Source organism: Periplaneta americana, chromosome 7 (genome assembly GCF_040183065.1).
Source record: "Periplaneta americana isolate PAMFEO1 chromosome 7, P.americana_PAMFEO1_priV1, whole genome shotgun sequence".
NCBI classification, from domain to species: Eukaryota; Metazoa; Arthropoda; class Insecta; order Blattodea; family Blattidae; genus Periplaneta; species Periplaneta americana.
This window is the reverse complement of record NC_091123.1, coordinates 68,098,663-68,122,642: the sequence shown is the minus strand read 5'-3', so window position 1 is coordinate 68,122,642 and position 23,980 is coordinate 68,098,663. Positions and strand designations below refer to the sequence as shown.

At 34.7% G+C, this 23,980-nt stretch overlaps 2 protein-coding genes across 2 annotated transcripts in view; one reads left to right on the top strand and one right to left on the bottom strand.

Moving 5' to 3' along the window:
- Nucleotides 1-6,203: 6,203 nt before the first annotated feature.
- LOC138702772 (adipose-secreted signaling protein) lies at nt 6,204-7,798 on the bottom strand. The gene is made up of 3 exons (XM_069830073.1): nt 7,527-7,798; nt 7,063-7,437; nt 6,204-6,967 (listed from the first exon to the last, which is right to left on the bottom strand). The coding sequence occupies exons 1-3, from the start codon at nt 7,537-7,539 to the stop codon at nt 6,867-6,869; spliced, it is 489 nt and encodes a 162-aa protein (XP_069686174.1). The 5' UTR covers nt 7,540-7,798; the 3' UTR covers nt 6,204-6,866.
- Nucleotides 7,799-7,910: 112 nt separating this feature from the next.
- Nucleotides 7,911-23,980, top strand: part of Adar (Adenosine deaminase acting on RNA) — a 103,526-nt gene continuing 87,456 nt past the window's right edge. The window contains exons 1-2 of the mRNA XM_069830859.1: nt 7,911-8,130; nt 8,387-8,430. Of these exons, the coding sequence (XP_069686960.1) occupies nt 8,067-8,130; nt 8,387-8,430 (108 nt within the window). The 5' untranslated portion in view covers nt 7,911-8,066. The remainder of the gene's footprint in view (nt 8,131-8,386; nt 8,431-23,980) is intronic.

Here is a 23,980-nt window from a genome sequence, read left to right as displayed (position 1 = left end):
AATGAGTTCATAAATTGGTGCAGCAGCTAACACATGCCGTTTTGGGAAATCCAAGAGTTAATTCGTCCTTCACTCAGTCTAAGGGCTCAATTCCCTTCACTAGTGAGGATTGCAATGCCTCTTTTAACATCTTACGCAATCCTGCCTTGTTGTTCTGTGAGAACTCTTTTTTTCTTTAAAGCGCTTTAGGTTCCTTCAATGAAATGGCGACAAATTGACTGAGACAAGTGACTTTCCCTTTGGAGCTCACATAATTTCTTTCCAAAGTCCCAGATCTCTGTGCATGCTTGCATACTTCCCGCTATTCCCATTCAGTTTGACAGTGATTATGTTACATAGTTACATTTATTTATAAATTATATGTAAGGTTTTTGTGTATGTATTTACTTAATAGCCACATGTTTTAAGATCAAATGTGCAACTTTCATATTAGCCTACATCTTGTGTCTGAATTTTAAATGTGCATCACTTTGAAATATGTGAAGAAGGAATGTTTATCCTACTGTTCGCGATGATTAATGCTTGGAATGACTAATGTATCAATTTGCTTGATATAGGCATTTGTGAAAAAACGTCATTTGTATGTATATATATATATATATATATATATATATGGTGAAATAATATTGATCTGTTTAAAAAAAACCAAATTCGAACTATTCAGTTGTATATACAGAAATAGTCACTTTTATATTTATTACAGAATGATTCGTGAACCCTGTACTCTTTAGGTTTATTGAAATTTAATTTGATTTTTCTTGCATTAAAATTTGTATTGGATTTTTCTTTACCCCATTATCTGTGTGTGTTACTAAATATTAAATGGAGTCTAAATCCATCTAGTATAGCTCGTGCAAGGAATGATTACCGAAAAGCAATGGTAGCGTTGCTGTCTGTTTTGACGTATGTAGGGACGCCAAGGGGCGAGAAGTACGGGCCGATGGAAGTACTGTCTCTTCCAAGAAGATGAACAAATGAGGACATCGCTGTGGAAATAAGGAACGTAGCAAGAGAAAAATTCGAAGCTAATTAAATGCGCAACATATGTTTACAAATTAAATAATAATACTGTACGATGCAAGACACATATTCACATGCAATAGAACAAACTAAATTCGTAATGTAATTATTACAATGTAAGACTGATTCTATCGGTCATTTCTCTGTACTTTTGAATATCATTCAAGCTATCTCATGACCTTTCCTGTCACCCTCTCTTCCTTATTGCATTGCTTCATTCGCATTCCTTCCGTCAGTATTCCCTGCTTGCAATATCTTTAAAAGTATATTACACAAGTGAAATTAGATAAACCAAGTAGGTAGTTTTCACTAACATACACATACAATTCTATAAGAATTTTAATAGAACTCATATTTTCTCTAAAATATTTATCTCACGCTAGTCATATTGTTGTCATATTTGAATATTAGTTTTAATCGTAATAAATTTAATTTCCGTAGATGTGTAGTCTGAAAGACTGGAGGTTGACAAGAAAACTTGTAATTTTGCATTGTAAATATTGCAGGACATTTGCGTACCAAAAACAACTATATCTTTAAGAATTAGTTTTCTTCTCCCCTCCCCCTCTGTGCCGAAAGAAAAGCTTAGAGGTAAAAATGTATTACCAGGTAACTTTGTTTCAAGTGTATTTTTAGCGATTAATTATAGCACGTCCTTGACTTGTTTAAGGGGAAATACATTATATTTTATTGTACTCTAAATAGAAACTTTTCTGCATTTAGGCAAAACTCTTCTCTTAATGTGGGCTGTTTCAATCTTAACCTTAACAATACCAACCGAGGGGGGGGGGGTATTTTGCGCACTCCCTCTCCAAAATTTATATTTTAAATGTGTAATTGATATATTAAAAATATAAAAATATTTATAGTCAGTTATGAATCCTAACTTACTGTGTTACTGTTTAATCGTTTTCACTAATAGGTTTACAAAAATACGAAAATATGTCTAAGTGGACAAGAAATATCTCTCCTTGATGAAGTAATTGTTCGAAAATATATAATATTTGAATTTTCTCTTTTATTATAGTACTTACTATTTGCGGATTACAATTTTAAAAAACTGTTCAAAATAAGCATTTTTATAGTAAAACTGTGGTCTGTTCAGTATGTGAGGATGGGTGTGAAAATAGTGATTCGTAACATTTTTCAGACTGCTATTTTGAATTGTTCGAAAATTTACAGTGACATTATAGTAGTACAGTAGTGGCAAAAAAACCGGACCGACGCTTGTAGCTGATTTCAGAGTCTTATTCACTCCAGAGCACGATAGACTGGTAACTAAGACTTTCGAATCCTGCCTGGGAAGGAAACTTTTTTTTTTGTTCCTTATTCAAATTTATTGCCAATACTTTCCGATTGCTGGTAAAATTCATGTTCTGAGAATAATAAGTTAATTAAGTAGTAAAATATCGCTGCAATCGAAAAGTATTGGGAATAAATTTAAATAAGAAACAAAAAAAGTTTCCTTCCCAGGCAGGATTCGAACCACGAAAGTCTTAGTTACCAGTCTATCGTGCTCTGGAGTGAACAAGGCTCTGAAATCAGCTACAAGGGTCGGTCTGGTTTTTTTTTTTTGCCACTACTGTACATACTATTTGCCGATAAATGCATAAAAATGGTTGAAAATTAAACATTTTTGGTGTTTAGCCGTGAAACCAGGTGGCCTGGGTTCGATTCCCGGTTGGGGCAAGTTACCTGGTTGAGGTTTTTTTCCGGAGTTTTCCCTCATCCCAATATGAGCAACTGGATAACTTTCGGTGCTGAACCCTGGACTCATTTCACCAGCATTATCACCATCTCATCCAGATGCTAAATAACCTAAGATGTTGATAAAGCGTCGTAAAATAACCTACTAAAAAAACATTTAAGTAGTGGTCACAAAGTACCTCCTCCCGTTGGTACTGCATGTTATTTAATAGTATATTACGCATTGAGAACTGTGAGACTTATCTGGTCAAGAATGCAGTTTGGGAAACCAAGGCACACCACTCTCTTAGTACTTATTGTACAAATGTTGACATTTTTATTCTAAATTATAACAGAAATTGTACTTTTTATTTAAATTTTATGAAACATATCTCAAGAGATGTTTAGATTTACAGGGACCTGGATAGATAGCTCAGGTCCACCGCTGTGGAGTAAAGGTTAGTATGCCTGACAGTGAAACGAAGCAGGCCCAGGTTCATATCCTGGTTGGGACAAGTTAATTGATTGAGGTTTTCTCCAGGGTTTTCCCTCAACCTATTAAGAGCAAATGCTGGGTAACTTTCGGCACTGGACCCTGGACTCATTTCGCTGGCATTATCACCATCTCATTCAGATGCTAGATAACCTTAGCAGTTCATAAAGTGTCGTAAAATAACCAAATAAAAAAAAATAGCTCGGTCTCTCATTCAGTTTGTAAGGTGGGTAGAGACCTTATTCACTTGCTCAGAATTATGGGCAGTTGAGGTAAATAGCTCAGTCACTCGTATGGATTTAGGGAGTTATGTAGACAACTCACTCATTTTGAATTTATAGGGAGTTTAGTAGATAGCTCAGTCACTTGTTCGGATTAATAGGGAGTTGAACAAATAACTCAGTTGGTTGTTCAGATTTGTAGGGAGTTTGGTAAATAGCTGGCACTCATTCAGATTGATTTATAGAGAATTGGGTAAATAACTGGAACTCATTCAGATTGATTTATAGGGAATTGGGTAAATAGCTGTCACTCATTCAGATTGATTTATAGAAAATTGGGTAAATAGCGGGCACTCATTCAGATTGATTTATAGGGAATTGGGTAAATAACTGGCACTCATTCAGATTGATTTATAGGGAATTGGGTAAATAGCTGTCACTCATTCAGATTGATTTATAGGGAATTTGGTAAATAACTGGCACTCATTCAGATTGATTTATAGGGAATTGAGTAAATAGCTGTTACTCATTCAGATTGATTTATAGGGAATTGGGTAAATAACTGGCACTCATTCAGATTGATTTATGGGAAATTGGGTAAATAGCTGTCACTCATTCAGATTGATTTATAGGGAATTGGGTAAATAGTGGGCACTCATTCAGATTGATTTATAGGGAATTGGGTAAATAACTGGCACTCATTCAGATAGATTTATAGGGAATTGAGTAAATAACTGGCACTCATTCAGATTGATTTATAGGGAATTGGGTAAATAGCGGCCACTCATTCAGATTGATTTATAGGGAATTGGGTAAATAGCGGGCACTCATTCAGACTGATTTATAGGGAATTGGGTAAATAGCGGGCACTCATTCAGATTGATTTATAGGGAATTGGGTAAATAGCGGACACTCATTCAGATTGATTTATAGGGAATTGGGTAAATAGCTGGCACTCATTCAGATTGATTTATAGGGAATTGGGTAAATAGCGGGCACTCATTCAGATTGATTTATAGGGAATTGGGTAAATAGCGGGCACTCATTCAGATTGATTTATAGGGAATTGGGTAAATAGCTGGCACTCATTCAGATTGATTTATAGGGAATGGGTAAATAGCGGGCACTCATTCAGATTATAGGGAGTTGGGTAAATAGCTGGCACTCATTCATATTTATAGAGAATTATGTAGGCTAGATGCTTCAGTTGCTTGGTTTAGTTATGGGAAGTTTTGCAGATAGTTCCCTCATTCAGATTTACAGGGAGTTGGATAAATAGCTGAGTCACTCATTTGGATTTATATGGTGCTAGGGAAATAGCTGTCGCCCATTTCAATTTATATGGAGTTACACAGATCGCTTATTGTTTGTTTGGATTTGTAGGAAACTGAGCTCTCATTCGGATCTGTAGGTAGTTGGGTAAATAGATCAGTCAATCGTTCAAATTTATAGTGAGCTAAGTAGATAGCTCAGTCGTATTTATAAGGAGTTGAGCAGATAGTGCTATCACTTATTCAGATTTATGGATAGCTGGAGAGATGGCTTGGCTCATTTGCCCTTTTTAAATTTACAGAGAGCTGGATGAATTGTTCAGTCAAGCGTCCAGATTTATGAGTTGGGTATGTAGCACGTGTTTCATTCTTTACTTACCAATTTTCTGAAACTGCAGTTGTTCAGAGTTATATCTACCACAAATCTGACAATCTATTGGGAAATAAATCCTACACCTTTTGTGATAATTTATCAGCTGATTGAATAAGTAGAAGGCTAAAAGTATGCACCTTTGTGAACTATATGTATCTGCGTTAATGAGATCTGTAAGTAAAACATAGACTCTGAAACACCTTCTGATAGTAGGACTTACGCTTTTCGCACATATAAGTAGTATATTCAACTTTGAATAGAATTATAAGTGTAAACAATAATTTTAAATGGACCAGTAAATTAACTGCAAAAGTGTCCAATGTTGGCACCACTTAACCGAAAATTTTTTAATAAAAATATTTCTACGAATTTCACTATTCAGTAATGGTCCTTATGTAACATTAACAAGAACAGACCCCAGATACTTAAAGGTTAAAGGTAATTTTTTAAAATGTTGTTTTCTAATGCCAGGAGTTTAACAATTAAGTCATTTGACCTCTTGCACCCCAATATTTTTCAAAGATATTGTCATGGTCTGCCACTGACGCACAAATTTTGAGGTGTTCTGAATCCATTTCTTGATTTGAGTTGTACAATGGACAGTTAGGGGACTGCTTTATTCCAATGTTAAAATATTATTCTGTATTATACATAAGTAGCCTACAGAAATATAATTCTAATATTTGCAGATCTTTTATTCACATTCGTTTGCCATGTTCTTGATATATTATGACATAGGCCTACTTGTTTTATTTATATTAGAAACGCATATCGTCCCTGTTGGTGGCACTTTTTGATAACTCGTACCCATGTTGATATCAACCTTTTAAAAATCGTATTATGCTAAGAAAAATATCGGAGACTGCAACTTTGGACGTCTTCTGCACTTCATTTCATCTGTTACTAAATAGCAAGATGTAGGCCTACTGAACCCATGAATACTTGAAGTATAATGGAAATAGAGACTAATAACAAAATAATATTCTTGACTTCCACTATCAGCTTCAGCTACCTACCTCTTCATAATCTGCTGTAGCTATTTGAATGCATCTTAATCTAAGTTTACCTATATAGGCTACAAATCCTAAAAATATTCATGGGAGACTTGAAACTTGCTCTTTATTAATTTAAACAATTATAGGGTCAACAAGTGAAATGTTTTATTTTGAAAACGTGCATTGCTGTGCATACAGGTAAAATAATATAAAAATAGCAGAAGTTATTACTCTCTTTAAATACTGTTACCGGTACATAATCGTCAATATATCACAATATAAATATTAAATTGGCCAGAAAAGACTAATATATGTGAGCATAATATTCAGAGGTATGTAAGCATATTGTTAATTCACATTTTCATTTGTGAATGTACCGTATATTGTTGTATTTGAAATAATGAAGCTGATTGAATATATTAAAAAAACTGAAGAGGTGAGAATGACATAGTCTTAAGCCACACAGACAAAATTTTACAGTGAAGCATGTTAAAAGTTTAAGACTCCAATCCTCTAGATACGGTATCATAATTTCTTTTGTTGAGTAATTTTTATATTTTAATAGCTTCCTCATATGATAAGGAATGAACTCGAACAGAACACCATTTTCGTTAAATTAAATGGACTACCTCATTCTCACCCCCTTCAATTAACCGAATTTCGACTCTGCATATTCACACATATACATTGTATACATATATTTTACAAAGTACATAGGAAGTTGCTTACATTGGCAAATGTACGAGAATTGACTCCCTGATTAAAGTATGGACTCCATAAGAAAATTTATTTTAATATATTTTAAAGTTAATCAAATCCTTGCCAATCCGATGCTTCTGATTCGTCTTCCAATTCAACTCCGATGCATTTTATTCCGTTCCTAAGTAAAGGTGTTCCTTTTCCTCTACCTGAAAAACGGACAAAATTCCACTCAGTCAGTGAAAGAGGGATGAACATATGTCTACAACACTAGATATCAGAACTGAAATATTTTAAATCTTACCCAACACTCGTGCCATTAGTGTGAGTGTCAGCAATGTACTATCAGAACATTCTAAACACAGTTCTTCTTTCAGTAATTTCTCTTTATATGCGAACAATTCTAATTTTAATATTACTCCAGTATCACCTTTCGAAACGCTCAGAAATTTGCAGTTTACATTGGGAACGTTCTGCGATTTATTTGCTTCTCGCCACTCGGGAGACTCACTAATTTGACAGAGATTTTTTGGCAAAGTCACTAATATTGAATATCGATGGCCCACTTGCAAAAAACCAAGGTGTGCTGTATATTTTCCATCGTCTGGTTTCTGTACCACAATTTCATTATCTTTACCGAAGGTATCGGCTTCTTCCCCAAAGTGAACCCTATGATGTTCTGTAAATGAGATCACACAAAAATTAAGCAATTCTGGTATTCTCTCATATACCTACCACGACTGCCAAGATATGTTAGTTATCAATTACCTTTCTCTGACATTGTTCATGCACGTTCCATTACACGAACTGCGCAAGATATAGGTTATTACTTTGTCTACCTAATCAATTATGTTTATCTTTACAAAGATATGTAATCTCTAATATCTATGTTATTCTGGCAATTGATACTTTGCATTAGCAGTTAGCTCTCCGGAAGTTATTCTGTGTTATTCATATCATAGCTTTAATACTTCTTTTGTAATTATTTCCACCATCCAATCATCATAGTATTTCCAAACATTTTAATGTTACTTCGGCTCTTCCGATTTGAGTTTTCGATTTAAACATCGTACCAAGCATGTATTGCCAACCTAGGAATAGTTTTTTCATCGTTTTCAGCCATGTCCCCGAACTCGAAACTGCAGTAAACGACTACGTCGTTGTTAAATTCATTGTGGTTAGCAATGGTGATATTGCGGCAAGAAATATTAAAAAACATACTTATCTGTGAGATGTATCCGGAATAAGTTATTGTATATACGTTTTTATAAAAGATTTAAAATTTAGAATTAGACTGTAGGCAATTGTATGGTGTCAAAAATGTCATCACTGGAAAAAACTGCATCAGAAGCTCCTGCACCTCAAGGGAAAGGTGATTGCTGCCTTCATGATGCATGAAACTTTAGTACCATATATTAATTTCTACTTTGAATTGTTGGTGATATAATTATATAATTAAGTGAAACATATGTGGTGTTTATTTAAGATTATTCAATTATCGTTGCTTATTTATGAAATTATATTTGTTTTCTGTTTCGTGCTAGAAAACCATATTATAGGCCTATTGTAAGCCTATACCAGTGCATCACTTTATGACTGCATATGACGTGGGGTGACTTTTCTTTCAGAAAACATCGCAGGAACAATGGTTAAAGACAGTTCTGACGACATGGTAAGTGAAAAATCATTACAGAACCTAGCTATTATAATGACCCTAATTTTAAACAGGCCATTTAAAAAAACATCTTGGATGTATGCACTTCTGTTTGTATTGTTAATTTGTTGTATTTATCCTCAATGTTTACAGTTTAGAGTGTCTTTCAGTAGATCACATGAAGATATATGGCATTATAACGTATAACATTGAAATCTTGAGGCAGATTAATTCAGTTTTCGTTTGCTGTCTTAAGTTATTTGAATATATTTATCTGTAAGTCGTGATTGAAGTGTAGAAATGACACATAAACCTAGTTTGGTAACGTCGTAGAAGTGGCGCATGTTTATTATGATTTCAGGACATGTTTGTGTAAACTTCATTTTTAAATGCCAAGTATGCACTTCGACCTTAAGAGTGTAAGTGAATGACGCATATCCGTTTGCAGATATGCATTTGGTTTATATTCATTCAATGCGAAATTAATTAAGAACTGGTAGAAAATTTTCAGCAGTTTGCTCAAGCTTGTCTTTGTTGATGTACCGAAGTTCATATACTTCGTATATATTAGACGTATAGTATATAGGTTTACTGAATAGGGTCGGGAGAGATAAAAATGAGAGACAAAGAGGGGATAATTAAATGATAATCGTACATAACAGAAGTAATTTAATGTAGAAAATATTTTCAGATTTATTAATAATTTCTCGTTCAGTTTGTAAACACTTCCGAGCAAAAGTGAATGTAAAAAAATAACGTTTATTTTCTGGAAAGCAGCATTCTTAAAGAACAGTGTTCGGGACGAACACTACAGGCGTTTTTTGCGTTCGACAAACACTTACGTACCTCGGCCAAAGTCAGAGTAAACTTTTTTGTACAGTATTGTTAAAATTTGTTGGTTTAAGAGTGACATTTTTTAAGGAAATTACTGAAAAGACATAGGTTAATACGGTAATTTGATAAACTGAAAATTTTCACGAAACTTCTGTACTGTAAGCCCGAGTTCTTTTAAATGTGTGTGGTTAGATGCTTTGTTATTATAAACAAAAGCAATTTTGTTAACTTTTTCACTAACTGTTGTTTAATTCTGCTTCAGTTTATCAAGCCTACAATACAATAGGCGAAATTATAAAAAGTTTGTCAGATTCTTTTATTTTTGTTTATTTATTTTTTATTTGTATTAGACCTATTATTATTTTTTTTGCAAATATAAGTTATTTTAGATTCTTTTATTTTTGTGTATTTATTTTATTTTATATTTTTTTGCTATAGGAAGTTGTTTTAACTGAAAATTAAACTTAGCCTAAATTTAAATTTTCTTCATCATACTACTGAAAAAATGGCTGCTGGGTGCCTATTTCTATGGATGTCTTAGTTATGGAGAAAGAAAAGAGGCATAATTATTTTTTTTAACAGAACGATAATGGGTCTGACATTACTTGTACCTCCTCCTCACTCTTAGTGACAAGTACAGTACATAGCTTCATTATCCGTGACAAGTAGCCCAGTGTCAATGGTAAAGCTAAGTAGGGTTTGATGAGATAGATTATGACAAGTAGCTCCACTATCAGTAACAAGGTTAGGTAAAGTAGGGTTTGATAAGGAAACACATTAGTGAAAAGTAGCCCCACTGTTAGTGACAAGGTGAGATAAAGTAGAGTTTGATAAGGAGATTGATCAGTGACAAGTACAGATGTTGCATTATATCTCTGCCAATGAGTGACCGTTAAATTTCAAGTGGCTTATCTTGGTCGTGGGCGTCAGTATATTAACCATTATAACCGTTTGCAATCACTCTTCCTCCTCACTGCAAATATGACGTTGCACAGAGGCAGAAATATAATATAACATCTGTAGCCTTACTGTCAGTGACAAGGTTAGGTAAAGTATGGTTTGATAAAGAGATAGATTAGTGACAAGTAGCCCTACTGCCAGGTAGGATTAAGATAGAATAGTGACAAATAGCCCTACTGCCAGTGAAAAGGTTAAGTAAGGTAGGGTTTGATAAGGATATGGATCAGTGACGGGTAGCTCCACTGTTATTGGCATGGTTATGTCAGGAATCCCTGATGAATATTTGGCCTCATCTTGCTATCATCAATTTTTCAATGCTGAGTAACGTGGTAGTTGTAATAAAGTTGCAATTTATAGAACCAGAGTTGGCTTTATTCGACATATAAATCTAGCTACCTGGTTACATAAACAAATACCTTGGATACATAAACAAAACAAAACAGAAGAATCGATCATTATGGATATGGTCGATTTAACTATAAAACTCATTACATTCTCCCCCAGGTCAGTATTGAATATAGTCCAGTAAGTAACTTGGGGGTTTCACTACTCTGCCAGAACGAGATACCGGTATATTGTTCTCGTTTGACTTAGTCTCGGCATTTCTTCCATAAGACTCATTCAAATTGGAATCACTCCTTTCTGTTATTCTCGGGCTTTGTGAAGATTTAGAAATAGCTGTATTCTGGTTGTCATCATTTTCGAAGTCTTCCATTTGAATTTCATCCCTCTCCTCAAAAACAGACATCTGTTCTTTCGGAGCAAGTTGTCGATTCGATACAGTCATCTCTCTTCCATTAGATGTTCGGACATAAGAATGGGTAGGGTTTGCCTCTATCAACTGAACTTCTTCAACTAATGGATCGAACTTGCTTGCACGAACGTTTCTTCTCATGAATACAGTTCCCGGTGTTGTCAACCACGTCGGTAGCATAGATCCATTTGCAGAGCGTCTGGAGTGTGAGAACATACAATCATGTGGTGTTGTGTTAGTTGCTGTACATAACAGAGATCGAATAGCATTTAAGGATTACTGAAGAACAGTCTCCCATTGTATAACTGGAAGACCTCGAGATTTTAAGATCAGTTCTATAGTTTTCGAAATTATTCCGTTATATCTCTCAATTTGTCTGTTCCCTTGGGGATTATATGCTGTAGTGCGGCTAGTTGCTATTCCTTGTGAACAAAGATACTGTTTAAGTTGCTGCGACATAAAAGCAGAGCCTCGATCAGAATGGATAAATGACGGACTCCAAAAATCGTGAATAAAGTTGATAATCTGTGTATGACTGTCGAAGTTGAAATGTCACTGCAAGGGAATGCAAATGGGAATCTGGAATACTTGTCGACAATTGTGAGTAAGTATACATTGCTAGTTTTTGAAGGTATTGGCCCTTTAAAATCTATATTCAGACGCTCGAAAGTGATGTTGCTTTAATTAGTCGATCTTCTCCTTTGTAGAAATGAGGTTTAATTTCTGCACACACTGGACATGATGCAGTCATCTTCTTGACATCTTCTAAGGAATACGGGAAATTACCACAACGAATAAAATGTGCCATTCGCACTACACCAGGATGGCAGAGAGACTGGTGAAGCTGATAAAGAGTAGGAATTCTAGCAGATGAGGATGAGCAGACTCTGGATAATGTATCAGCTACTGTGTTATCCTTTCCAGGATGATAGACAATATCAAATTTGTAACATGATAACTCTAATCTCCAGCATTCAATCTTCTCATTTTTTATTTTTCCATGTTTAGTAGAATTAAACATGAAAGATACTGACTTTTGATCGGTTAACAGCAAAAATGGGCGTCCTATTAGGTAATGCTTCCATTTTCGTAGTGATTCAACAATAGTGTAAGCCTCTTTCTCTACAGCAGAATGGCAATGTTCACTTTCAGAAAGGGTTCTAGAAAAGAACGCTACTGGCCTTCCAGACTGGGACAAAGTTGCAGCTATAGCAAAATCAGAAGCATCAGTCTCAACCAAGAATGGAACTCCTTCTTCTACAGAGACTACAACCGACTTGACGATATCAGATTTTATTTCCTTGAAGGCAGTACAAACATGAATAGGAATAGGAAATTCTCTGCATTGTATTAAGGGTCGTATTTTATCAGAAAAATTTCGTACCCATTTAGCATAGTGTGAAAACATCCCAATTGCTCTTTTTAGTGACTGTTGATCTTTAGGAATAGGTAGATCCAGTAAAGGGCGAATACGATCAGGATTAGGTTTAATAGTGTTGTTTATAATTTGATAACTTAGGAGGTTAAGGGATTTAGTAGAGAATTTACGTTTGCCTTCATTGAGAGTTCAAGAAACTTTCTCAAGTTTTATCGTGATCTAGTATCACACACAGTAATATCGTCTAAGTAAGCATATACTCCATTTAGTTTTCATTACTGATAATTGAATTAATCACCCTCTGGAAACATGCCACGCCATTCGTAACACCAAATGGAATTCGCAGAAATTGATAAAGTTGTCCACAGGCTTCAAAAGCTGTATAAGATTGCTCATGTTCAACAATGGGTATCTGATGATATGCACTCTTTAAATCGACAGTACTAAAATATTGATATTTAGCTACTTCTGAAACAGTGCTTTCAATACTAGGAAGAGGGTACGCATCAAGTAGTGTAAATTTATTTATGGTTTGTGAATAGTCAACAACCATTCGCTTCCTATGATTAGTACTCGAAGTAGCAAGAACTTGTGCCCTCCACGGCAATGTACTCTTTTCAATTATGCCTTCACTTAAAAGTTTGGCGATCTCAGATTCTATGAATTTGTTGTCTTTTCGTGAATGTATACGAGACTTTATAGCAATAGGATGACAATCCTGAGTGAGATTAGAAAATAATGACACAGGCGATATGGAAGCAGTAGCAAGCCCACAAACATAAAGGGCTTCACGAGGTCCCCCAAAAACAATTTCAATAGAAGAATGAAGTTTGAGTATATCATGCCCAAGTACTATATCAGCACACAAGTCATCCATAATTAATAGCACGACATCTCGATAAATGTGATCTTCAAGTTCTGTAGTAGCATTACAGCTACCTCTCACATGAGAAATGAGTACTGATGATGCCATTGCAATCTGCACATCAGCAGGTGTCGTTTCAAAATTATGTCTGTTTACTAATGAACTGTTAATGAAGCTGGTGGTACTTCCTGTATCAATGAGAGCTTTAGCTTGCACTCCATTAATTTTAACTAGTGAGATAGATTTATTTAAAAAAGTAGTTGAAGCCCCACAGAGAGTACAACTCGAACTAATGCAAGCATCTGAAAGTTTGTTTCGATCTGTTGCAGCTATTACAGCATCATAAACTTTCCTTTTAGATTGACATACCTTAGCAAAGTGTCCTTTCTTCTTGCAAGTATTACAAATAGCATTTAAAGCGGGACAATTACTTCTCATATGACGATTGAAACCACAGAAGAAACACTTGTTAAATTGTTTTTGCGCAATGGCTAGTACACTATCAGGATGATGTGATTCATTAGACATCTTACTTATCTCTTGCACATTACCTGATGCTGCACTGACTGATGACACATTATTATACCCATATTCTTCTGATTGTCTGAAAGCCATCTCCAAGGCTCGTGCTTGGGAAAATGCTTCATCTAATTTAATGTAATATTTTCTAAAAGACATTGTCTAATCGGACATGATAATAGTCCAGTAATAAAAGCATCGCGGATGCATTCATTTGCATTTTCTTCTGCTGAAACTGCTTTAAATTTGCAGTCCTTCCCCAATAGTTTAAGTGCTTGCAAATATTCATCTACAGTTTTGTGTTGCAGTTGTCGTCTTGTAGCTAGACGATGTCTTGCAAAAATTTCATTCGTGGGTTTTACAAACACAGATTCAAGGTAAACTATAGCTGCCGTATAGTTATTACAATCTTTTATAAATGAATAAACTTTAGGAGATATGTGATTTATTAACAGCTGAAGTTTCAACTCTTCTGTAAGTTGTCCTCCTGCATTGGCTGCCAAGAAATTAGTAAAAGTATTCTTCCAGTACTCCCATTCCTGAGATGATGATTGCGATGCAGGGTCCAAATCTAGTCGTTCTGGACGCAAAAATTTCTCCATATTCTTTCTTCTTCCCCTTTTACTTATTAAATTCGTTGAAGTACATATCTTAATAGAATTTAATCAGTACAATATTTGTTTTATATATGTCGAATAAATTGTAATAAAGTTGCAATTTATAGAACCAAAGTTGGCTTTATTCGACATATAAATCTAGCAACCTGGAATAGAAATTACATCTGGAATATCGACCTGTAGCAATTATGACTCTATGTGGATTAGACATGTTGTTTTCAATTCTTTGGAATGAATTGTGTTTAGATAGTGACAAGAGAATAGCTGCCTCAGTCTGTTATGGCCCATTCCATACTGAAAGGGAAATTTAGCCAATGAAAGGTGACTCTTATATTTCTAATCACATGAATTTATAGTAGTGACAATGAAGTGTATTGCATTACTATTTTTTCCCTCCAAAATGATCTTGGGATATTCTTTAGACCATATGCAATTATGCCGTTTTTGCACACAATTGTATATAATCAATGTCGCCAACATAAAAAAGAACTCGTCAAAAGTAATGATAATATGTAATAATCCTCTAAATACTAAATTCGGTATGAAGCGTTGATTAATATGACGAAGGTTAGGTTTGGTTAGTTAAGGTTTTTAGAGCTTGTTCTCATTCGAATAATCTGATAACAAATAATGATAGATGAAGTATAAGAATTTTTTACATGGCCTACATTAATTTGAAACTGACATGGTATAGTTGCTTCTGTTGGTAATGCAAGAAAAGGCAACATGGAGGATATCAGTGGGAAATGGTCTAAAGTTTCTCCTGTTATTGTAAGGTTCATTCCAACAAGTCAGAAACCGTCCCTAACTGTCGTGAGCATGATCGGTACAGAAAAAGTGTTCCAACACAATCCGAACCAGTCCTGAACTGGAAACATGAACTGCAGTCAAGCGTTCCAACAAACTTTTGACACGGGTTCGGAACTGTCAGAAGTAGTCAGCGAATTGAGGCATGTACGGAAGAGTATGCGACATGCATGCACATAAGCTAACCAATGTCTCCTGGATACTGAAGAAAAACATGATCAACTGTTCACATCAGTGAGGTTAAGATGAAAAGTGACAGTGCAGATGAATAATAAAACTAGAGATTTCATTTAAATTTTTGCCAAAAAGAAAGGGAATGGAAATTATTTGGGTATTGAAATAGTTAATTACAATTTCAATATATGCAGCTTTGATTAAAAGTACAATAAATAACGTGCATAAATTAATAATTAAAAAAAGAACTATTTTTAGATGAGAATCCCCCAGTACACGACATTGAATTAGTGGAATTCTTGCCTTCCATATTTTTTGTCATCTTTTTATAGAATGTGATCGAAATTCTATTTTCTGCAATTAGAATTAGCTGCGAAACAATAATTAAGCATCCCGTTCTTAGCAAAGATGATCATAGTTATAGCATCTCTGGATTTAGTACATAACAATTCGCAAAATCGTACCAACAGCATCCAATCCAGTTTCAATCCCATAGCAGATGCTCAACTAGCGCATGCGCATAAAATGGTACAGGAACCGTACATGAACTGATCCATGAACCGCTTGTTGGAACGAACCTGTAGTAAAATGGCAGCAGCTGAAGTTTAATGTTTTTCATCTGAACTATTTTTGCAAGAAGTGAAGGATATTTGGTAAGTCCTAATATATTGAGTATTCTGATAAAGCGGAAACCTTTTTATTTATTTATTATTTTACACCTAATATAACATAAAAGAAACAGTTCAATCAAAATTTTTAGTGTGTAATGACTAGGATAATAACTAATTAAGAGTCCTTGTTTCAATGTACCATAACGTAACTTACCATGCGCAATATATTTTTCTATTACTTCGAAAGTTTTAGCATACCGTAATAGTGTTGAGACAATATTTGTTACTTCCTGTGTTGTTAACTATAAATATAAATTGCTATGGGTGTCCAACACACACATCAGGGACTATATTATTTTAATTTTTATAACTTAAGTTACTCCCTTAGACATGTAAGATATAACTGTCATCAAAAATAACAAATCTTAAGACACATATAGTTATTGTTAGAATATTATTGCATGAAGTATGTAGTAGCAGCTAGTAAAGTTTCTGAATACATTTAAGAGACATATTTCACTATAACAACTTACAATTTTGTTATGTTCCATGTTGTAAGTCAATGTTACAAAAGTTCTGTAGCCTATATTGCGATTGTATTCTGAAAATTGGATATACGTAGATATATAAAAATACCTATAAAATAATAAAATAAGAGCTATAATTGACTAAACAAGAATGACTTCATAAATAAAGCTCCATAAATGATTTCTAATTATTTGTGAAAATTGCAGATTTGAACATTTCTACACATGCCACTTACAACAGCTGAAAAGACGAGGAAATACCGTGAAAAGTTAAAGAAAAGTGAAAAATTTAATGATCGCAAATTGAAGATCAAAGAAGCTGTGAAAAAGAGCAGACAAAAAAAAAATGGCCAAACTACCAAAATCCAAGAGAGAGATTCTGAAGCAGGAAGAGAGAATGAGAACTTGTAAGTGGTACAAAAGTACAGGGAATCGAAGAAGATAACGCAAACAGTACCAACATGAATAACTCCGGAATTTCTGGAAGTACTGTTGCATATAAATCGCGTAACTCTCTTGATAAAGCCATTACTAAAGCAAAAAGAACATTACCACCAAATTCACCTAAGAGAAGATATGTAGTAAGGAAGTTGTACATTATGAAACAATTATTGACATAGGCAATAATCCAGTAACTTGACACTTAAATCCTGAAACTTGCAATGAAGGAAGTGTAGATGATTTATCAAATTATATACGCGAGTTCTTCCCTCAAATTACTGAACATATTATATTGAGAGCCCAATCTAAAACATATTAATGACACAAGAAGAGCAGTGTTGATGATACTCTTGCCATTTTGAATGTAGACTTCGCTGACTATTTCACATACTTTCATCAGGATGAAATTTGAAGTGCTTTGGCATCAGCCTCAAGTCAACAACATTTTAACTGTATCAGCATGGTATTCTGGAAACATTCTTTCGCCCTTTGTTCTGACAATCTAACCCAGACAAAGAATACAATTGCTGCATACAATGACACTGTTCTGAGAAATCTATCTGATAATGTAGCACTTTGAAGTGGAGTATGAAGACAGTCTCTTCAGAAATGTCATTACCGTAATGGAACAAAATGACCAGCGCAAAAAGATGACATATTTTTATCCTGTTGAGAAAGTGAAATGCAAACTGTCTCCTTGTATTTATATTGCTATCATCATTCATTCATATCCTGTCACTTCATGTGGGAGCATAGGACTGCTGTGAATGTTTGCCATCGGACGTGATTTGATGCATATTTTTTTTATTGTAAGCCAGAAGAGCATTGTAATTTTTATTTTTAAATTCCTTACAGAATATCATGTGTTATTAATATACTTTGCATTAGTACTTAGTTTTGACATGAGAAAATGTTCTCAGTATTCAAAAATATTTGAAATATACATTAGATCTTTCATTAAGAGTACAATGCCTGATGTAACGTAATTTACCGTTGGAGTGTGTAACATATGTTACCATGATGTTTAATGATAAGAGATATTGCAGAGATATGTTTTATTAATTTGTGTTTTTAGTCTTTCATGTAACAATTTTAAACTTTTGCACCATTAAACAGAACAGAGATTGGCGTTTTTAGAACTTGATGTGAAATACAGTTCCTTTTGTGTAACATAAGTTACCATGGCTTTCAGTACAATTTATTTCAAATGTATGATTTACTTAAAAGGAATGAACATACTGTGAGTTGTAGAATTCATTTACTATACTATGTAAACCATTTTGAAGTTGAGATTGTCTATATTATTATGAGAAAAATAAAAAATCCAAAATGGTCACCACAGCCATCCACTTGCATCTCACGCATGTACGGCGCAAACTGAAGGTCATGCTCACATCATAGTCATATGTTCCATCAAACAAGACCACATTTATTTCAATTGTGTTATCAGTCACGAAGTTACAGCATTGGAATGGGGCACCCTGCAAACATTACACCACTGTTTCCGTGCTGGTACCCCATGTGTAGGTCTCATTTTAAAGACGTATTGACGTCAAAACACTACGAAGGACGTTGGGACCCAGTGGTGGTTTCTCTACAAGGAAACTGCTGATTCGATCTACAAACAAAAGCCAACACTTTGGACCAAAGTTGACTTTGGAAAGTACAAAGTCACCATACTGTGAGTTGTAGAATTCATTACTATACTATGTAAACCATTTTGAAGTTGAGATTGTCTATATTATTATGAGAAAAATAAAAAATCCAAAATGGTCACCACAGCCATCCACTTGCATCTCACGCATGTACGGTGCAAACTCAAGGTCATGCTCACATCATAGTCATATGCTCCATCAAACAAGACCACATTTATTTCAATTGTGTTATCAGTCACGAAGTTACAGCGTTGGAATGGGGCACCCTGCAAACATTACACCACTGTTTCCGTGCTGGTACCCCATGTGTAGGTCTCATTTTAGTCTAACCTTTTATAATTCGGTGCAGTAGGGTGCCATCCCTGAAAGTTGACTGACACATTTTCAGCTCAGTTTTGTCGCATCTGCAATTTCTGAACTACAGGACATATTATTCCAATGAAGCAAATGGCGATTGACAGATGAAGGATAAGTGTATCCAACATGACTTTGAGTTGGAGCAGGTGACATCATTTAGCAATACGCAGAAGGGGAAAGTTGATGCACAAATTCGCGGATTGTGCGGCAGCTGAGACAACTATGTGACTCAGAATGTGAAACAATAGAAAGTTCACAGTGATGTGAAATGATTCGTAATGAACCAGGCTACAACCTGTATTGAGCAAGTGAAGTTGAGTGAAGAGAGAAAATTTACAACTTCGAGGCATAATATTCAGTGCAAATGGGAGCGAGCATATGAGCAATGGGTAGCAAATGATAGAGCACGATGGTTACTATAGTAACAGATGTTTATTTTCAATGCATACAAGATGGCTATTCCCAGGAGTCCCAGCACATCAAGATATATCAAGTTTTCAGAGTATCTAGAAAGAAGAGATGTCATTGCTGATGTTTATCTTAACGGTAATTCTGTCAGCGACATGTTCACTCATAAAACTTGCGACTGTCTCTCCAATGCAGCCTACCCATATTTTATTATATTTTCCATTAGAGAATCGAGAAATGTTCGGATTTTGCGCCCTCAATATATCAATATATTGTTAGGCTTCTCCCTATTCAACTTGTTAGTCTCTCCACTGAGATCATTCCTGCTATTTAACACTACGAGGAACCTGCTTATTAGAATTGTTAAGTCTCCTTTGATCAACTTCAACCCTCACAAATGTGTTAAATCTTGATTGTTAAAAGATCACCATGCTGCAACAGACATCATAAGGAAAGAATGTAACAGGAAAGACAAAAATAATGAAGAGATGGCTATGCTTTGGAAAATCTTCTAATATTTTGGGTACCTGTATGTAGTTTGGTGAATGCCTTTGTTTTCACACTGCAATGTATATATACCCAGTGCCAGTGGTAACTAATTACACTCAATAATGACAATAATAAACTTATTAATTAAAAATACAATTAATAATAATACTAATAAATAATTAATACTAACAATAATTAATAATTAATAATAATAACAACAACAACAGGGAATATCCTAAATTAAATGAAACGATCACTTAAAATAACATTTGAAATAAATCTAATTTGTATCTTAAAACTAAGATCGAACTAAAACCCACAAGTATGATATGTTCATATTTGCACAAGTACCTTTCACCATTACACTCATTTTGCTGTCAACTCACTCACTGCACTGGAACTACGACACATTTCACTGATTCTATCCTTCAAAAACATTTCACTGTTCAAATACTTTGCACTGCCACTATAAACTATAAAGCTTCACTGACAGGAACACGTTTCACTTACACAACACACTTCACTGACACGACATACTGATACAACACACTTCACTGACACAACATAATTCTTCACTGATACAACACTTCAATAACAACATATCATTTACACCCTTTAACCCTTTCTAACCCAAATTAAATTTACGAGCAATCCATGTTGAAACCATAGACTTGCTAAATAACCGCTAGACCGCTCACTGGCGCTAGTGTTATGTTCCCAAATTGAACAGCCGACGGGCGGCCATTTGCTTGGTTGAAATGAATAAGTACAGGTTTAGTTCATGTGCTATTTTTAATTGCAGCAATGCACACAGATGTAAAGATAAAGAAGGAAGGAATGTTACATTTCACTGATTAGTTAATCTTTAATTTCTACAATATTTTTGGCCCGTATTATGTTACAGAAGACAAACTATTGTATTTATACGGCTGTTTGTGCTTCAGATTTCCTCTGAGTAAAGATTCCCTTAACCGAAAATGGATAGGTGCAATCCGCAGAGAGAATTTCTACCCTACAATGAATCATTCAGTGTTTCAACTCATTTCGAAGATAGTTGTTACCTCTCAAACTACGTTATTACCGTATACATTGTTATTGTCCTTCATCCACTCCATATCCTTCCCTTTCTTCAAACAGCTGTTGCTTCAGTGCATACATGAATAATAAAATTATTTGCCGAATTCGAAGATACAGAATTAATAATAATAATAATAATAATAATAATAATAATAATAATAATAATAATCCTTAGCGCTACAGTCCGTGAAGGCCCCAGACTGACCAGCCAACTGCTGGCCTCACGCCCACATGCCGAAGCAGAGGTGGACGATCATCCAACCAGAATAGAGGTATCGTGTGGTTAGCACGATGATCCCCCCAGCCTTTACAGCTGGCTTTCGCAACTGGATTTTGCTACCTATCGTAGCTCCCCAAGTGCATCACGATTCTGGATGGTCACCGGTCCCATACACTGGCCGAAATTTCATGACAAAATTTCTTCCCCATGAGGACTCGAACCAGCGCGCATTCCGTAATGCGAGTCCTAGGCAGTATGCCTTAGACCACCACGCCACGGCGCGGGACGGTAGAAATAGATCCTGTTTAAAAAATATATATAAACAAATTTCAGAGCCTAAAAGCTGAAACATGTTCATTAATACTGCATGTACTAACCACTCATTAACTAATGGCATAACACATTTCAAATTCATCTCCCAGAACAAGTATTAGGCCACATAGCCTGTTAGAGGAAGGAATTTTCACACCATCGTTCCTTTGGACAACTCAACAGAAACTGCATAAACTACAAAAAGTTAATTTTTTAATATCCCTGATTGAAAGTAACTCTTGTCTTAGTTACGGATTAATGAAACAGTTTTTTATACTACTGCTGCTGCTGCTGCTGCTCCTGCTACTTGCTACTACTACTACTACTACTACTACACTACTACTACTACTACTACTACTACTAATAATAATAATAATAATAATAATAATAATAATAAATAATAATGCTTTTTGATTTTATACAACAGTTTAGCCTACAGATTAAATTAAAAAGTAGACATTATTAACCTTGGTTATGAATATTCACTTTCGGAGTTCCTATGAAAATGATGCAAGTCTGACAGCCTGGTTGAATCCCAATAAAGCGGATCGAGATTGATAAAAATCCCGATTTGAGGGATAATAGCCTAGAACGCAATTTAAACAAGTTAGTATGCATTTCCTATTACCGATATTTTTATTAATATATTGATTCAGATGGTTACATTGTAAACATAGAGGTAACCCGCGAAAATTTAGTAAGTCTGTGAGGTAACCCAGCTGATTGCCGTAAGGTAACTCTACTCGCAAGATAATAGTTCCCCTAGTTCTACCACATTGTTGATTAATCCTTTTCTGTACCTAGTTGCTGTTCTCGCAAGTAATCAACATTGTGTATTTTAGGTGCGTTAATGGCCAAAAAAAAAAGAGCGTTTTGTTATTGGGTTTTACACTAATAACAGATACATACAATTGCTGCGTTTTGTAGTGCAGTGAACTATGTTTAAACATGGACTCATCGTCGATGTACTGTTGCAGTACCGGTTCCAAAAAAGAAAAGTTGCAAAGTTAATTTAGTAGCGAATGGTTAAAACATATTCATGGTCAATAAAAGAAAAAAACGATTAGCCTGTAGTATTCACTATAGCCTACTATGTGTCTTTCGTATTTTAGTGTTTCTCAGGGAGGCGAATATTACATTAAAAGCACGCGAATACTACTTTGCAGAAAACAACTATAAATCTCTTTGATAAAGTGATGATAAATATAATGCCTTAAGTTAGCTTCTGATATTCCGATTTCCCTCGCAGAAAACCTAGCAACTCTGCTGACAGGAGACACATGTTATTAAAGATATATCGCAAAGGAAGTATTGTTCCTTTAAACAAAAACATTTAGCTTTCGGATATGCAATACAACACGTATTCAAATAGCGGTTTCGAAATCCCGCGCGTTTTCTAACAAACAAATGGTGGCTTTCTGCTGCTTCAATTTGGGAACATATTTCTCAGTTCTCCGCTACAGCGTGGTAGGGGCTCGGTTGAAACAAATAGCTGTATTAGAACCAAGTTACGGGAGTGGCAACATTTGAAACAAAACTATATTGATGAAAATGTATTGAAATAGAAGTTATCCAACAAAATTTACCTTCATATGTAACACACAAGTATATAAATGCTATAAAGTTAATTATTGCCATATGGTATCTATAGGTAAGAAAGGGTTAAATACTGTGTATAATTACCGTCTATTAGTAAGGTCCTTAAGCCTATTTTTAAATATATTTTTGGTTGTTGGTAAAGTCTTTAGTAAGTCTGCAGGTAAAGCATTCCAATCCCTGATAGTACGATTGAGAAAAGAAAACTTTCCAGTGTCCGTCCTCTGCCTTCTTTCCCTCAATTTATATGAGTGGTCGTTCCTTGTGGGGCAACTTATTACTTTAACCCAAACTGAGTCAGTTTATACTAACATGGATTTAATTTTTATTCCTTCTGAAAGGTACATTAAAATGTAAAAATAAATAAAGGTTAATTATGTTTTTAATATGATTTTTATTTAACACCATTTAGGCTTTGAAATCCTGGTGCACTAGACAGTAATCATCTCTCCATCCACTCCAATAAATTTTACACAGTTCCACCGTCTTTTTCTTAAAAAAAAAAAGCACTGATGATAATAATAATAATAATAATAATAATAATAATAATAATCGTAATATAATAATTCTTATTCAGAAATATTCCACTAAATAGTTCTCCTTCATCGCAAAAATAATCTTCTGCCACCAAATGTTTTTGTCCATGGCATCTTCCTCACATAGGCGCTTTCCCTCCATGCTTCTTCACACTCCATCCATCAAATATTCTCGTGGTCTACCTTTTCTTAATAATAATAATAATATAATGTCAAATTGATTAGACAAACCAAAAGAAACTATGAAAAAGATAAAGTACTCTAAATCGAGAAAGACTTCCATAACAAACAACACACGAGATGTTTACAAAACTTTCAAAACTAAACTCACAGGAACTAATTACAGAATCTTTGCTTCCAAAAGAAAACGGACATTTGGTACTAGATAATCAAGAAAATTGTAGAGAACTTGCCAAATATTTCGAAAAATT

Coding starts and splice junctions, on each gene's coding strand:
- LOC138702772 (XM_069830073.1), bottom strand. Junction 6,968..7,062: donor ACTAATGGCACGAGTGTTGG/GTAAGATTTAAA, acceptor TCCGTTTTTCAG/GTAGAGGAAAAGGAACACCT.